This window comes from Globicephala melas, chromosome 19 (genome assembly GCF_963455315.2).
Source record: "Globicephala melas chromosome 19, mGloMel1.2, whole genome shotgun sequence".
In the NCBI taxonomy this organism is placed as follows: domain Eukaryota; kingdom Metazoa; phylum Chordata; class Mammalia; order Artiodactyla; family Delphinidae; genus Globicephala; species Globicephala melas.
In genome coordinates this window covers 43453357-43469424 of record NC_083332.1, presented here as the reverse complement: position 1 = coordinate 43469424, position 16068 = coordinate 43453357, and the positions used below count along the sequence as shown (strand labels likewise).

Sequence of the window (16068 nt, the reverse complement as noted above, 5' to 3'; positions counted from 1 at the left end):
CCTATGTTTTCATTTCTCTTGACTGTATAGCTAGGAATGGAATTGCTGGTCATAAGGTAATTCTGTGTTTAATGTTCTGAAAAACAAACAAGCTCTTTTCCACAGTGGTTGGATGATGCCGTTATAGAGCCTCAGCACCTTGGGCCTGAGCAGCTCTGCCAAGGGGCCCGAGGACTGAGGATACCCAGGGTGTATGTTGGGGGTGACTCTCAGGTAGGCCTGCTCTCTTGGAGGACCCTCAAATGACAGGGCAGAAGCAGGGCACTACCCTCCAGTGGCCCTGAGACCCGGGTAGGGATGATGGAGGAAAGGGGGCAGGAAGACTGCTATTAACAACTCGAATCCCATTCCAAATGCAGGGAAGATGTGACTTAAGAGCCAGACCTCCTGCACTCAAATCCTGGCTCTACCCAGTGGCAGCTGTGTGACCTAATACAAGTTACTTCACAGCTCTGGGCCTAGTTTTGTCATCCATGAAACAGTGATGATAACAGGAACCAACCTCATAGGGTTAAAGTGAGGTTACATTGTGAAAACACGAGGCGAGAAACCAGAGCCAATGGGAGCCTGTTCTTGTGTCAGGACAGGGTCTCTCAGGGTGTCTGTCTCTCTGCTGGCTTGGGGGACTCCCACTCCAAGGCGGGGCAGGACTTACCTCTGGGCCTCAGTGTCAGGAACACGGCTGGCCGGGAGTGGGAGGTGAGGGGATGGGTGGAGAGTATGAGGCGCTGGCAAATATTTGCTGATTCCAAAAGTTGGATGTGCTGATTCAATGAGGGACAGGGTGAGGGTCATGCCTGGACTAGGTGCCAGATCCTCTCCTGGGGTTCCCGCTGGCACCTCGAGTTGGAGAGCCTGAGGATCAAACTTCTGCCAGAAATAACCAGTGCAGCTTCCTGAATCCTCTTTGGAAGCCTCCCTGGTGGGGCTGTTCCCTCTCCCATAACCTTGACACACAGGTACATTCAGGGCCTCATGAGAAAGAGGGAGACTGAGAAAGAGAGAGAGAGAGGCAGGTAACCAACCACAACGAGATGCCACTACATACCCATTAAATTAATCAAATGTAAAAGACTGATAAGACCAAGTGTTGGCAAGGGTCTGGAACAATTGGACCCCACCTATATGGCCGGTGGGCGTGCAGAAATGGAACAGTCAATTTGGAAGACAGTTTGGCACCTTCTTTAAAAGTTAAGCATACACTCTCCATATGACCCTGCGATTCCACTCTTAGCTATTTACTATTTACAAAACGAAAGCATACGTCCACACAAGGACTTATCTGAAAATGTTCATAGCAACTTTATTAAAAATAGCCAAAAAATAGAAATCACTCAGATGTCCATCAATGGATGAATGGATAAAACGTGGCATGTCATATATGGAATACTATTCAGCAAGAAAAGAGAACTACTAGTTGAATCTCAAAAACATTATGCTAAGAGACAGAAGCTGGTAAAAGAATGATTTCATTTCTATGACATTTTAGAAAAGGCAAACTATAGCAACAGAAAGCGATTTAGTGGTTGTGAGGGACCAGGGTCAGGGCAGTGCTAAGTGGGGTAAAGGAACTTTTTTTTTTTTAAGATTTTTTTTTTTTGATGTGGATCATTTTTAAAGTCTTTATTGAATTTGTTACAATATTGCCTCTATTTTATGTTTTGGCTTTTTGGCCACGAGGCATGTGGGATCCCAGCTCCCCAACCAGGGATCGAACCCACACCCCCCACATCAGAAGGCGAAGTCCTAACAACTGGACCACTAGGGAAGTCCCTAAAGGAACTTTTCTGAGCAATGGATGCATCCTGAAACTTGATGTGATGGTGGTTGTATGTCTTATACATTTATCCCAATTTATCAAACTGTACACCTAAAATGGGTGAATTTGATTGTATGTAAATTATTCCATAATAAAGCTGTTAAAAAAAATAAGATTAACTAAAACTAGTCCTAAAAACTAGTTCTGGGAATCCACTTTTGGGAAGTATACTGTGCATATGCAGTACTGAAAAACAGAGGCATGCATGCCATAGGTGCTCAATAAATGCTTTCAGGATGCGGGGGGGGGGGGGGGAGGGGGGGGAAGCATTAGCACCAGGCAGTGTTCTTTGGAAGGAAAGCTCCTTCTGGCTCCAGAGTTGGTCATCTCAAGCTTAAGGTTATGCTAGTCTGCCACCTGGTGGCCATAGTTGGAAATGCAGGAATCTCCAGCCTTCAAGCCCAACTTCAGGAGGCTCTATGGTGGGGCAGAAAGAAGGGGGACCTTCCTCCTGGGAAACCTGGTGCCCAGAGGGTCAGAGATAGGGAGTCCCGGATCTATGAGAAGAGGGATACAGCTTCTTAATAATAGAGAGAAAGTGCTTTGGTGGCACAAACAGGCAGAGTGAACATAACTGGTACCTCTACATATTGAGATAAAATGTAAGATAGGGTTTTTTTGTGGGCGGGAGATGGTGCAGGGGGAATAAAAGTTTGGGGAAAACAATGAGATAAGTAGGAAAACTAATCACGTGGATACCCACAGTGAATTGGTGAGTTGGGCGATGCTCAGCAGAGGGGGTGGGGGAGGGGGGCAGGGTAGCAAGGGGAATTCTAAAAGGCAAGAGGAGACCTCCCTGGATGAAGAGGCCCTTGGGAGCCAGCCGACAAGAGTCTCTTCCCCTAGATATGCCTGGATCTTCTGACCCCTCAATCCTACTTCCAGGAAACATCCCACAGATAAACATCTCCATGGATGTGCTACAGTCATGTAAAGCTTGGGCCCTACAGTGTCTGCAGAACCACTGAGAATGAAGACAAACTTCCGGAGGCAGTGACTGAGGAACCTGCCTGCTTCTCCCGGCCAGTGGGCAGCTGGTCCAGGCTCCAGGGACCCATGGACAAGCCCACTCTGAGTTCCTACAAAAAATGGGGTCAGTTACCTCCGTGGGACACTGATAAGTGAATGAGTAGGTTGTTTAAATGTCAATGATAGACGACACTTAATCTAGGGGGACAATGAGTGGGGACAGGGACATTTACATTCTTAGTAGTTGGAAGCCTCAGTGGGGCTGAGATCTCAGAGCTCCCAGGCTCCTGGTATCCAGGCTTCCTATTGGCCATTTACAGATGGAAAGCATGGGGGCCTTGCTGAGAGCCAAGTGTGGGCGACATGCCCCAAAGCACCTTCCTTCAGAGGGAGAAGAGAAAGAGAGTGGGGCGGGAGTGGAGGTGAGGAAGGGAGGATAGGGCCCAGGGCCCAGTGGGGTGTTGAGGAAGGTAAACTTCCATTGGGGTTCGCTCATCCAGCTTCCTGGGAGGGTTTATGGATTGTGTCTAACAAGAGAAGACCCATGGCAGGCTTGGGAACATCATGCAGTAGGTTCTTCAATGTTTGCTGGCTGGATGGATGGGTAGACAAATGAATGAATGAATGAATGGCTATGTGAATGAAGGAAAAAACTACTGGCTCCTCACTGGGTGTGTGTGGGCACATCCAGCAGACCCCCACCTACACTCAAGCCCACCCCTCCACCCCCCTCCCCCCAGACGCAGGCAGTTACAGTTCTGTGTGCTTCTCCTTGGCCTCCATTAGCTCCCGTATCTTCTGGGGTAGGATCTTCGTCCAGAACTGCAGCCTGTGGGCCTTCAGGGCTCGGCCCACTGCAGGCTGCGTGTTCAGCTGCATGTACTGCTCCTCCTGGTTGAACACAGGCCAGTGGGGCAGACCCTCGCTGTTGGGGTTCCTGTAGACATGCCCTCCCGTGGGGCAGTGTGAAGGTCACTCTGGGCCCTACCCAGCCCAGACAGAGCACCGTGACTGGGGTCAGGCAAGGCAGCCAAACAAGCTTGGGGAATGGGGGTGGGGTTCCAGAAGGAGGAAAGAAACCACCTCCCACCAGAGCGTCAGCTCCGCAGGGGACAGGGCGGCCTCTGTCCCTTCCTGATAGAGGAAGGCTCTGCAGATAACAGCACTGTCACCCCCCATCCAGGTCACCCCAAGATGGAATGAGTGTCCAGCACCCATAAGGCCCCTTTCTGTCCAGGAGGGTCCTGGAGCTGGGGAGGGGGCTGCCATGCAATTAAGGACACATCCGCTAATGAAGTCACCACAGACAAGGGGAGCCCAGGATGGGCTCAAGCCCTGCCCTCCCCACCGTGGAGGTTAAAGTAGGAGTGTGACATCTCACCCATTTCGAGCAAAGTTGGCCCAATACTTCATCATCTTCCTGCTCAGCAGCTCCTCCTCCTCAGTGAGTTGGACTACAGAGCAAGAGGACAAGGGTCCAGGTCAGGGCAACTCCAGTCCGGCATGTGGGTCATTCCCCCTCACCCCATCCCAGGCTCCTCCCTGCCATCCCAAGGCCTGGCTCTCTGCCCGCTCCCCAGGCCCTCTCCTTGCCCAAACCCCATATATTCATCCCGGCCTCTGGCTGACCCAACACTGGGCTCATCCCTGACCCAGAAGGCTCCCTTCTTCTGACAGCAGAAGGCCATTTAAGAAATAAATATGGGGCTTCCCTGGTGGCGCAGTGGTTGAGAGTCTGCCTGCCGATGCAGGGGACACGGGTTCGTGCCCCGGTCCAGGAAGATCCCACATGCCGCGGAGCGCCTGGGCCCGTGAGCCATGGCTGCTGAGCTTGCGCGTCCAGAGCCTGTGCTCCGCAACGGGAGAGGCCACAACAGTGAGAGGCCCACGTACCGCAAAAAAAAAAAAAAAAAAAAAAAAGAAAGAAATATGAAAAAGAAAGAAAGCAAGGAAGGAAGGAATGAAGGAAGGGAAGGAAAGAAAGAGAGAGAGAAAGGAAGGAAGAAAGAAAGAAAGGAGGGAGGGAGGAAAGAAAAGAAAGAAAAAAAGGAAGAAAGAAAGAGAGAGAGAGAGAGAGGGAGGGAGGGAGGGAGGAAGGAAGGAAGGAAGAAAGAAAGAGGCCTTTCAAACACCCCCTCTGCACCCATGCCAGAAACCCAAGGTCAGGGTGGGGAGAGGTGGAGGGAGCACGGGTTCCAGTCTGAAGAATGCTACACTCCAATTCAAGCTCAATCTTTCTAGCTGTCACGTCTTGGACACCTGATCCCCTCCTCCCGCTGAGCCTCAGTTTCCTCGTCTGTACAGTGAGGGCAATCACCCTCACTCAGGGTCTTAGCCAATGTCCCATCCCACATCCTGGGAATGAGGAGCCTCTGAGAGACCCCCACCTAGGAAGACTCACTGTGGCTGCTCCCGAAAAGACTTCTGAAGATGAAGTGAACCTCATCTCCATGGTCTGCCCTCACATAGCTCGGCCTGAAATCCCTGAAGAAGCTCGGCTGATGCTGGAACTCGTAGAAGTAGACAGGGGCAGAGGAACCTGGGGAGGTGCGGAAGATGGGCCGTGACCTGGCAGCCCCTCACCTGGAGCTTTCTTGCATCACCCATGGTGATGACATAGCTAAGTCCAAAGCTGGTTGGAATCTGGACAATGGGGTGGAGGAGCCCCAGGCTGGAGCAAGGGCAGTGGGAAGGGCCTGGGTTCAAATTGTGGCCTTGGAACTTCCTAGGCTATGGTTTTAGGCAAGTCACTGAAGGTCACTGAACATGTTTCCTCCTCCGTAAAATGGGGTAAATGTCTGTCTCTTAGACTAGCCATGAGGATTTACCACGATGAAGGATATCAAGTGCCGGGCACCAATAAATAGACATGGTCTAGGTTTTGGACACCAGTAGACCTCATCTGGCACCTGCAGCTCTGAGTGGCCCCCTAGCCAGTCTGGACTTAGTGCAGATGTACTCACACTGCAACTTTGCTACTTGGAGTGCAGGGATCACGAAGATGCAGTCCCCCAGGATCTCATGGAACTGGATTCGGAGGGTCTGGGGGTCCTCACTGTCCCCTATGTACTCCTCCATCAACAGGTCACCAAACTCAGGCGGCATCATCTGCGCCAGGGGATCAGGAAGAGGCAGGTTAGGCAGGCTGGCGGGGCCGGGACGCAGCAGAGGCAGGACCGGGAGACGGATCCTGGGATGGGATAGGGAATCGGGGAAAGGGGCCAAGCTCTGGGCGAGGGGTGCTGCATGCACTGGATATCTGGGGGCTGGGTTTCCCGTGCCTTGGGAGAGGAAAGGAGCCCCCTCCCCATGTGGGCAGGTCCCCAGGAACCTCACCATCATTTTTGATATTTTCTGCAAGTCATCCTTTATGGTCTCTCTGTCCATTTCCTTCTGGGCGTCAGAATTGTTCATGAACTGGGTGGTGGGGGAGTCGAGTTGGAGATAGGATGGGCCTGGAGCTACGAAGCCCCGAGGCCTTCCCCCTGGATGGGCTCCCCCGCACCTGGAGGCTTGGGAGTGGGCCTCACCGAGGGGAGGATCCAACTGTACTCATCGCTGTTTACACCAATGATGCTGGGGACAGGGTGCAAGTCGGCAGAGGCCAGCAGCTCCTGGGGGTGCTTGGGCAGGAAGATCCCGTCCACCAGGCCAGGGATGATGCTGAAGGGCTAAGGGACACTCAAGGTCAGGTTGCAGACAATTTCTGATGCCGCAGACATCTTCCACCCCTTCTTGGCTCGTCCCAGAAGGCTCACACCCACCCCAGCAGGTCCTATACCTGCCTCAGCATGGCCTGGCCTCGATTTCCCATCCAGGGCTGTGAGGACACCAAGGTGAGGAGCTACAGTAACTTGCCCAGGGAGGATGAAGGGCGCCCAGGCTTGCCTGCCCCACACCTACTGGACCCTTCCCTCCACAGCCATGTCCATCAGTCAAACCTTGTTGATGGCCAGAATCTCCTCTTCACTCTTGTGCCGCAGGCAGTCCACCAGGGCCTCTGAGTCAACCTGGCCACAGGCAGACAGGTTGGCCACCACCTGTAAAGAGACCAGGCAGCGGCTGGCTCATGCTTCCAGGTAGGGGAGAGAGGTTTGCCCAGTGCCCCAGTTGGAGGCAGGTGTACCCCAAATCTCACAGAGTATTGTGAATGGATTCCTACAGTTTTGAAATTGTTCCAACTTCCCTGATGCTCAGAGGACTCTGCCAGGGGGTCCATCCCACCTGCCTAGATGGTCCTGCCTATGATGGGGGCCCCCAGCAGCAGTCTTGTGGGCCACAGAATGTACTCAGCCTCTGCACTGACAGAGGTCTGTGAATTCTGACCCTTGAACAATCCCCACATAGGTGGCTGTTTCCAAGGTCCTCTGATGGCAGAGGAGTCCTTGTTATCCCCATTTAACAGACAGAGTAATGGAGGCTGAGAGGTAAGAAATGGGGCAGCAGGTCTGGGCTTCCCACGGTTGGGGGCACTCACTGTGGAGACCACATCAGATGAGTTGGCGGTGAAGCCGGGCACCAGGGCCACGCCACTCTCCATGATGGCACAGTGGAAGAGTCCTTTGGACATGGGGGACACAACATGCAAAGACACGCTCATGCCACCCGCAGACGCGCCAAAAATGGTGACATGGTCAGGGTCGCCTCCAAAGTAGATGATATTCTGCTGGACCCAGCGTAGTGCGGCCACTTGATCCAGGTAGCCCCAGTTGCCAGTTGCGTGTTTGTCTCCAGTGCTGAGAGGTGGCAGGGATGAGGGTCATGGGAGTGTCCTGGCTCCATCAGCCTGCGTTGCCGAGCCCAGCCCCAGTCTCACCTGAAGAAGCCCAGCAAACCCAGGCGGTACTGGATAACGACCACCACCACGTCCTCGAAGGCCGCCAGAGCAGAGCCGTCATACGTGGAAGCCATGCCCATGACAAAGCCACCACCGTGGATCCACACCATCACCTGGCGAATCCAAGGCACAGACACCATATGGCTCCCACCAAGCCCAAACCCCATCAGCGCTGCTACCTAAACTAACCACCACTTTGGCTCTGTCCTCCTAGCCACACGGACAGAACTCCAGCAAGACAAAGTGGTGTCTTCACGACCTAGGCTGAAGGCAACCCAAGTTCTATCAGGAAAACCGGGCCTCCCACACTTTGGGGCCCGTCCCACATACCGAAGCCCGGCTCCATTTCTCCCAGAACCCTCTCTGACATGGAAAGAAAAGGGATGTCTCTCTGATCACCCCACATGCATGCACATTAATTACAAGTGTGCTCTATTCTCATTGGCCCAACAGATAATCCATGGCTGGGGTCTCCGGCCACCGCAAAGTGCATCCCTCAGCACCTGAGTGGGTCCTGGGTATGAGTTGGTTGGGTATAGGTCCTGGGTCCCTACCAGGGCCACAGTTTCTGACGTCTGGGAGCAGCCAGGGTTCTGTGACCCTGTGCCCAGGCATCAGCCACCCATGCTGGGTAAGAAATACTCTCTTGGATCTGATAGTAAGAAGCTTCTTAACAGGGTCCACACTGCAGTGGGGCCCAGGCTGATCTTCTTCTTTTCAATCTTCTGCAGAAGAAATGTCCTCCTACCCCTTAGCCAGCTGTGGCCTGGCACTCACAGGCAGCTTAGAGCCCTCATGGGAATGCGCAGGTGTGTAGATGTTGAGGTACAGGCAGTCTTCAGACATGGAGGTAGAAGGCAGGGTCACATTCAGTAGTTTCAGAGTCATTCTTTTCACGCTAGCGAAGTCCTGCAGACACCTGGTGACCGTGGCAGGCAGTCAGTCCTGGGGCCATGCTGTGGCCATAACCAGATCCTGGGCCCAGATATGCTCCCAACTACCCTTAGTCCCACTTCCTCTGATACCTCACTCACGTGTGATCCCTCCCTAAAGCCCCTTTGCACCAAGCTACAGGCCACAGACTCTGGGGAAGCTGGGATGGAGCCTAGTCTTCCAGGAGGCCTCAAGTTTATGAGGGCCTTGGATATCAATCCTCCTGAGGTTGAGAAATCTTGACTCTGGAGGGTCTCTATGAGAACGATTGGTTGCATGTGTTGACATTCACCACCATATCACTGTACTCAGGCAGACCTGGAACAGGGGAGTAGCCTGTATACATGTGCTGCCAAAAGGAATGGATTAATTTCTCATGAGAAGGGCAGTGGGACATCCCTCATCCCAAGTCAGACTCTCAGGGAACCTCATCACTCCCACAGTTTCCAGTTTCAAGAACATATACACGCCCCTTGGTCAACGGCATCTGGCCCTGTCGGTTGGCACAGTGACTGTGCAGAGTGGGGTCTTCTGCTCCTCAGGGATCTACAGTGTCTGCTGCTAGAGTCAGGAGCTCCTATGAGGTTCAAACCTCTCCCAGAGATACCTCCTCTGGTGGCAGAGATCACCTGCCACAACCAGAACCTAGGGAGTTGTGTGCCTCTGCTTGTCCCTTCAGCTTGTGGAGCTAATGCTCTTTGAGTGCTAAGCCCTCAGTCTGGGAAAGTTACTTCACCCTTCCAAGCCTCTGCATGCTTATCAGAAAAATGCATGTGAAAATCCACCAAACTCAGAGGGAAAACTGGCTGTTTTGAAATGACATGAAATGACAACTGCAGCCTGGCCCAGAGCTCAGAGTACCCTCTATCCCAGGGCTTAGAGTTCCCTGGACCCCCTGCTTACTTGGCTGGGTGGGAGGTCCCATCCTTTATACCACTCCAAGATTCCGGGGGCTCCGGGGGCGCAAACCGCAACAGCCCTAGAGGTGGCTTGGCGAAGGGAATTCCCAAGAAGGTGTGGATCCCCACATCAGTGTTCTTCACATGGACGAGGCTCCCCCGCACCTGGCCCGTGTGCGTGGTCCGCACGGGGCTGGCAGAGTCCTGGCCTGTGGGCAGAGAGATGGACATCAGGGTTGGGTCTCCCCATTTAGCCGCCCTCCCAGACTGTTGATGTCGCCACCTCCTTCCTGTCCTCAGCTCAGCTCAAGGGACACTGAGCTTTACAGATTTCCTGCCTGTAACTCTGAGCCCCCCACCCGCAACTGCCTTCACTGCCCCAGCCTTTTCCACCATGCTCACTGAGGCTCCTTGGGGCTCGGCACCATGGTTTAGCCCCATAGTTTAGCCTCAAACAAATAGTCACAAATGAGCTTGATGGAGTGAGAGTGTCCTTTCTGCTCACTGTGTGCCAGGTCCTAGGAGGCAGTAGGAGAACTGTGGGAATCGGACAGACAAGATTCCTGTCCTTAAGGATCTCACACTCTAGGTGGCAAGAATGACATAAAGAAAGTATCCTCCAAACAAAGAGTGATAGTATGAGGAGAACTACAAAGAGAAGGGCAGCTGTGTCTAGAACATAAAAAGCACAGCCTGCTCTGCTATGGGGATCAGGGAGGCAGGAAGAGATTGAAAGTCCCCTAACAGAGAAAAAGCTGATATTATTATTTTTGTTTTTTTAATTAATTAATTTATTTTTTGCTGTGTTGGGTCTTTGTTGCTGTGCGTGGGCTTTCTCTAGTTGCGGCGAGCGGGGGCTACTCTTCATTGCGGTGCACGGGCTTCTCATTGCGGTGGCTTCTCTTGTTGCAGAGCACGGGCTCTGGGTGCACGGGCTTCAGTAGTTGTGGCTCGCGGGCTCTAGAGTGCAGGCTCAGTAGTTGTGGCACACGGGCTTACTTGCTCTATGGCATGTGGGATCTTCCCGGACCAGGGGTCGAACCCGTGTCCCCTGCATTGGCAGGCAGATTCTTAAGCACTGCGCCACCAGGGAAGCCCAGAGCTGATATTCTTAATAGATAAAGAATTTCTATAAATGAATAAGAAATATGCCAGCTACGCATATTTGGTGAAAGAATATGTTCAGACAGAATAAGGAATACCAGTAAACGGCTCTTACACAAATGAGGAGATGTTCATCTCACTCATGCTAAGAGAAATGCACATTGAAATCTGACTGTGATGTCAACAACTTATTTTGTCACAGAAAGCAAGACAATCAGACATTGTATGTTTTCTGTTGGAAGTCCACTGCACCACATACGAAGTAGTCTTGTCCCCAAACAAAACAAAGCAAAACCTAAAATCTGAATCTGATCAAGCCTCTGGAATATAAATACAAGTTTACAGGCATACAGGGGACAGAGAAACAGTTAAAAGACACCCTAGGGATGTAATCAGCAAGACCCAAACTCTGTTATATGTGGAATCTAAAAAAAATGATACAGATGAACTTATTTACAAAACAGTGACTCACAGACATAGAAAACAAACTTATGGTTACCAAAGGGACAAAGGGGGGAGGGATAAATTAGGATTTTGGGATTACACAAGCACAGTACTATATATAAAATAACCAACAAGGACCTATTGTATAGCACAGGGAGTTATACTCAATATCTTGTAATAATCTATAAGGGAAAACATTCTGAATATATAATATATATAACTGAACCACTTTACTGTACGCCTGAAACTAACACAACATTATAAATCAATTATACTTCAGGAAAAACAAAAACAAAAAAACCCTCAAACTCTGGGATACTCTCCAGAACAAACTGGTTTCTTCAACACAGCAACAAAATTACAAGAAAAATAAAAGAGAAGCAGAGGAGGAATCTGAAGATTGAAAGAGACTCATGAAATACTTCAAAAAGATAATAATAAATATTGGAAAGGATGTGGAAAAACTGGAACCTTTGTATATTGCCGGTGGGAAGGGAGAATGGTGCAGGTGCTTTGGAAAACACCCTGGCAGTTTTTCAAAAGGTTAAACATAGGACTTCCCTGGTGGCGCAGTGGTTAAGAATCCGCCTCCCAACGCAGGGGACACGGGTTCGAGCCCTGGTCCGGGAAGATCCCACATGCCGCAGCTAAGCCCGTGCACCACAACTACTGAGCCCGTATGCCACAACTACTGAAGCCCGTGCACGTAGAGCCTGTGCTCCACAGCAAGAGAAGCCACTGCACCGCAACGAAGAGTAGCCCCTGTTCGCCACAACTAGAGAAAGCTCGCGCGCAGCAACGAAGACCCAACACAGCCAAAAATTAATTAATTAATTAAAAAAAGGTTAAATATAGAGTTACCACAGACCCAGCAATCCCACTCCTAGGTATAAACCCAAGAGAATTGAAAACATATGTCCACAAAAAAACTTGTGTATGAGTGTTCATAGCAGGATTATTTATAATAGCCAAAAAGTGGAAACAATCCAAATGTCCATCAACTGATAAATGGATTGATAAGATGTACCATATCTATACAATGGAATATTATTCAGCAATAAAAAGAAGTACCGAACATGCTACAATACGGATGAACATTGAAAATACGCTAAGTGAAAAAAGCCAGTCACAAAGGGCCACATATTGGATTATTTCATTTATACTTCCAGAATTGGTGTATTGATAGAGACAGAAATGTTGGGGAAAGGGGAATTGATGTGGTAAACTCTGTGAATATACTAAAAACCACTTTAAATGGGTAAAAGTTATGCCATGTGAATTATATCTCAAATCTGTTATTAAAAAAAGCACATCTACTAATGTTTAAAGTAAGAACCTTGTTTAAATCATGGTTTTAAAAAAGTCATAAATATCATGAGATAATATGAAATAAGAATATTTGACTAGATGTTTGATTACATTAAGAAATTATGAGAGACATATATTTCTTCTTTTAGTAGGACATGATAAAAAAAATTACAGGTGAGGGGCTTCCCTGGTGGCGCAGTGGTTGAGAGTCCGCCTGCCGATGCAGGGAACATGGGTTTATGCCCCGGTCCGGGAAGATCCCACATGCCGCAGAGTGGCTGGGCCCATAAGCCATGGCCGCTGAGCCTGCGGTCCGGAGCCTGTGCTCCGCAATGGGAGAGGCCACAACAGTGAGAGGCCCGCGTACCGCAAAAAAAAAAAAAATTACAGGTGATATGATGTCTGAGATTTGCTTCAAATAATGGTGCAAAGGAGAGGTGATAATCCAGACAAAACTAAGTTGCCCAGGTCTTGATAACTGTTAAAGGTAGATCATGGTACACTGAGTTTGTTATATTATTCTTGCTACCTCAGATGAGGAGCCCTGCAGTGCTGTATGACCTCGGGCAGTCCTGACCCTCTCTGTGCCTCAGGGCGCAGGGAGGTATCCAGTCAGTCTCCCAATTCCCCTGGTGTTATCTCCACTGGCTCCCACCTCCCTGGCACCTCTCCTCCTGCAGGATCAGGCTCTGCTTCTGCAGAATTTGGCAGATTTGAGCCTGGTTTCATAATAAAAAGTAAAAAAAAAGAAAGAAAACAAAAAAAAAAATCCTTATGGAACTATATTACCCTACACCCATTAGATTAACGTGGATGAATGCACCTGACGACACCTGGTGTGGGTGAGGCCGGAGTTAGCAGCTATTCACATGCTCCACAGAGGGCAACTGAACAATGCCTTTCCAAGTCAGAAGACTCATCCTTCTCCCGAGGAACACGCTGTCTACATAAGTCCTTTGTGGGATGTAACGTCTGCCCATGTAATTCACTGCCTCCACCGACCTTTAATGCTTGATGTTTGTTATAGCAAAAGACAAAACCTGCTAAAATGTTCCTGAGCAGAGGCTAGTTACACCAAGGATGCTTCCTCCTTGAAGAGAAGCCCTTTCATTAAACACTATGAATAAGTTCTACCATGTGGGCATGTGGAGAGGTCACTGCGTGTGTCAGGAAGTGGAAAAGCCAGGGACCAAAAAGGGAGGCAATGTGTGACCATTCGGGTGAAAACCAAGGATGCATGCACACATCCATTCTTGGGTAAACTACTGGTTAGTGTGTGGAAGGCCCTGGGGACCTAGATGGTCCCTGCCTATAAGCCAGGACTGGGTGGGAAAGGAGAGGGTCAGACCCATCATCTGTGCTTGCCAGTTCTTCTTTTCTGAAAGTGGGTCCCATCCAACATAGCAACATTTTTAGAAAGGGGCATCAGCGAGGCCTCGCAGATCGTGGCGCTGCAAGGTTCCAGTGACCTCTTAGAGCCTGGTGAGCAAGGGGTAAGGGCAGAAGCACGATGGGTTGGGCCTCGGGGTAGTCCTGAGTGTGGACGCTACCCAGGCAGATTCGACTGGGAAGGGAGAGGATAATCAGGTTCCACAGGCAGAGCCCGTTTGGATTAGAGGATCACGCCCTTCAAGAGGAGCGCAGGGGACTTCCCTAGTGGCCCAGTGGTTAAGACTCCACACTCCCAAGGCGGGGGGGGTGTGTGTGTGTGGGTTCGATCCCTGGTCAGGGAACTAGATCCCACATGCTGCAACTAAAAGATCCCATGTGCTGCAACTAAAGATCCCGCATGCTGCAAGGAAGATCCTGCACGCGGCAATGAAGATCCAGCATGCTGCAACTAAGACCCGGCGCAGCCAAATAAATAAATTTTTTTTTTTTAAAAGAGGGGGCACAGGAGCTGGAGCTGTGCCCAGGTGCCGTGCCCACATAGTGTAAGCTATAAAGGCTACCAGTAAGGGCTGGCACAAAGAGAGATCACCTTTGCCCTGGAGGTCAAGACCTGCCCTCATTCGGGGTGGGTGCATGGGGTGAAGAGAAGCACGTTTAAGTCTGTCTGATAGTAGGATGTGGTGGCTGGGGGATGGGGGCTTCTGTAGGCTTAGCCAGTAACCTTGCCCAGGGCTCCTGTGGAGAGGGGCTCAGTGGGTGTCAGGACACCCCTCTGGCCAAGGGCAGAGCCAAATGGTGGCGGGAAGGTATAATTATTGTTGTTATTACCCCCGTCAGCACCAGCTCCACCACAAACACTCGCAGAGAAATGTCCCAAATAACTCCCCAGCCCCGGCGATGCTCAGAGCCCCTAGGGCCTGCTTGCGCCTTGGGGTAGTGCGACTTGGGGCAGCCCAAACTCTCTCTGCGCCTCAGGGGGCGCAGAGATGGCGTCGTATCCCTCACACGGTTCTGGTGCTGGAACTCTCCACCGGCTCCCACCTCCCGGACGCCTTTCCTTCCGCAGCCTCAGGTCCTGCCTCTGCAGAATTTGGCAAATCCTACCCCGGTACCTGCCGCCCCGCGTCGGAGCCTCACCCTGGCCCGGGACAAGGAGAAGCAGGACCCCGAAGGCCACGGCTCTCAGCCGCTTGCGAAGTCGGTCCAGCTGCATCGTGGGCTCACAGGTCTTTTTTGCACTACCGACGGACATGCTGCTTTTCACCAGGAGGCTGCGCAGGGACGCATCCAGCCGTCGACGATTGAGTGTCTCGCCCAGGCCTGGACTTTGTACTGGGAAGGGAGTAGGCGGGGAAAGACGGGTTTGGCAGGAAAGCAGGACAGAACGGGTAAAGGCCAGGGGCAGGTAGGGGCTAGCACAGCCGCTTCCCCTCTGTCCTCTTGGGCCTCCTCCGCAGGGACCTTGAGGCTTCTGCAGCCCCTCCGCAATACCAAGAACCCTCTCCACAAACCTGCGTTCACTGTCCTTATAGTCACAGGCCCGACAAGTGTGTTCCGAGGGGGAGAGAGAGGGAGCAATAATCTGTGATTGGAGAAACCAGGAGAGCTTCCTTGACGAGGTGCACGATCAGGATTCCCATAGACAGATAAATAAAAACGACCTTCGTTCAGAGTGAAAGGAACCGCCCGAGTAAAGGCAGGGAAGTCTGACGGCCCTTCATTCCAAAAACTCCTCCTTGCTTTCGGGGATCGATTTCCTGGGTCCGCCTTCATTCCCCTATTGTCCCTGGTCTGAGGGTCTCTGTGGGCCCTCCTCCCTACTCGGCAAAGGCCGGCCTTCTGAAATGCACACCTGACTGTGGCACTCATCTTAAGGACACTCTCAACCCCACCCCGTGTCTTTCCCTGTCCCCACCTCCCGTCAAAATCGAGGTCACGGTTCTTTATCCATTGGACAAACATTTGAAGAACGTCTTTAGGGCCGCACGCTGGGAACCGGGAGAGCACTCCCAGGCCCAAGGTGCAGCGGGGCCTGCAGGTGCGTCACTGGGAAGTTCGGAAACGCAGTGAACCGTGCCAGGACAGAGGCAACTCTGGGCGCCCGCCCAGCCTAAGGGGCAGGCCTCTCGGAGGAAGTGATGCCTGACGGTACGCCTGGCTCAATCTCAAGACGGGTCTATAGTGCCCCAGCCTTGGCCTGCGCCGCCAGGCACCCTCCCGGTTCGCACACCGTGGTCCCTTCTCTGTGTCTTTGTTGGAGCGCTCGGCATTTTCTCGGATCCGCGTAGAGAGCGCGCTGAGGCAGCCGCACCACCCAAACCGCAGGCGGCACACCAGCAGGGCCGGGTGTCCCTCGCGTTACC

General features: G+C 51.6%; 1 protein-coding gene across 3 annotated transcripts in view; it reads right to left on the bottom strand.

Annotated features, from left to right (window-relative positions):
• Positions 1-16068, bottom strand: part of LOC115856962 (cocaine esterase) — a 21034-nt gene extending 4966 nt beyond the window's left edge. For 2 of the 3 annotated variants that reach the window (XR_009560179.1, XM_030863735.2), the window contains exons 1-14: positions 15217-16068; positions 14843-15037; positions 9462-9666; positions 8403-8544; positions 7605-7738; positions 7266-7524; positions 6730-6828; positions 6319-6459; positions 6125-6205; positions 5752-5896; positions 5190-5327; positions 4170-4242; positions 3543-3725; positions 656-991 (exon numbers count right to left, since the gene is read on the bottom strand). Coding sequence is in view for 2 of the 3 variants with exons in the window: in XM_030863735.2 (XP_030719595.2) it covers positions 656-991; positions 3543-3725; positions 4170-4242; positions 5190-5327; positions 5752-5896; positions 6125-6205; positions 6319-6459; positions 6730-6828; positions 7266-7524; positions 7605-7738; positions 8403-8544; positions 9462-9666; positions 14843-15037; positions 15217-15667 (2582 nt within the window). In the remaining variant the exon portion in view is untranslated. Of the gene's footprint in view, positions 1-655; positions 992-3542; positions 3726-4169; positions 4243-5189; positions 5328-5751; positions 5897-6124; positions 6206-6318; positions 6460-6729; positions 6829-7265; positions 7525-7604; positions 7739-8402; positions 8545-9461; positions 9667-14842 lie in introns of all 3 variants that reach the window. The other variant, XM_060289792.1, reaches the window with a different exon arrangement.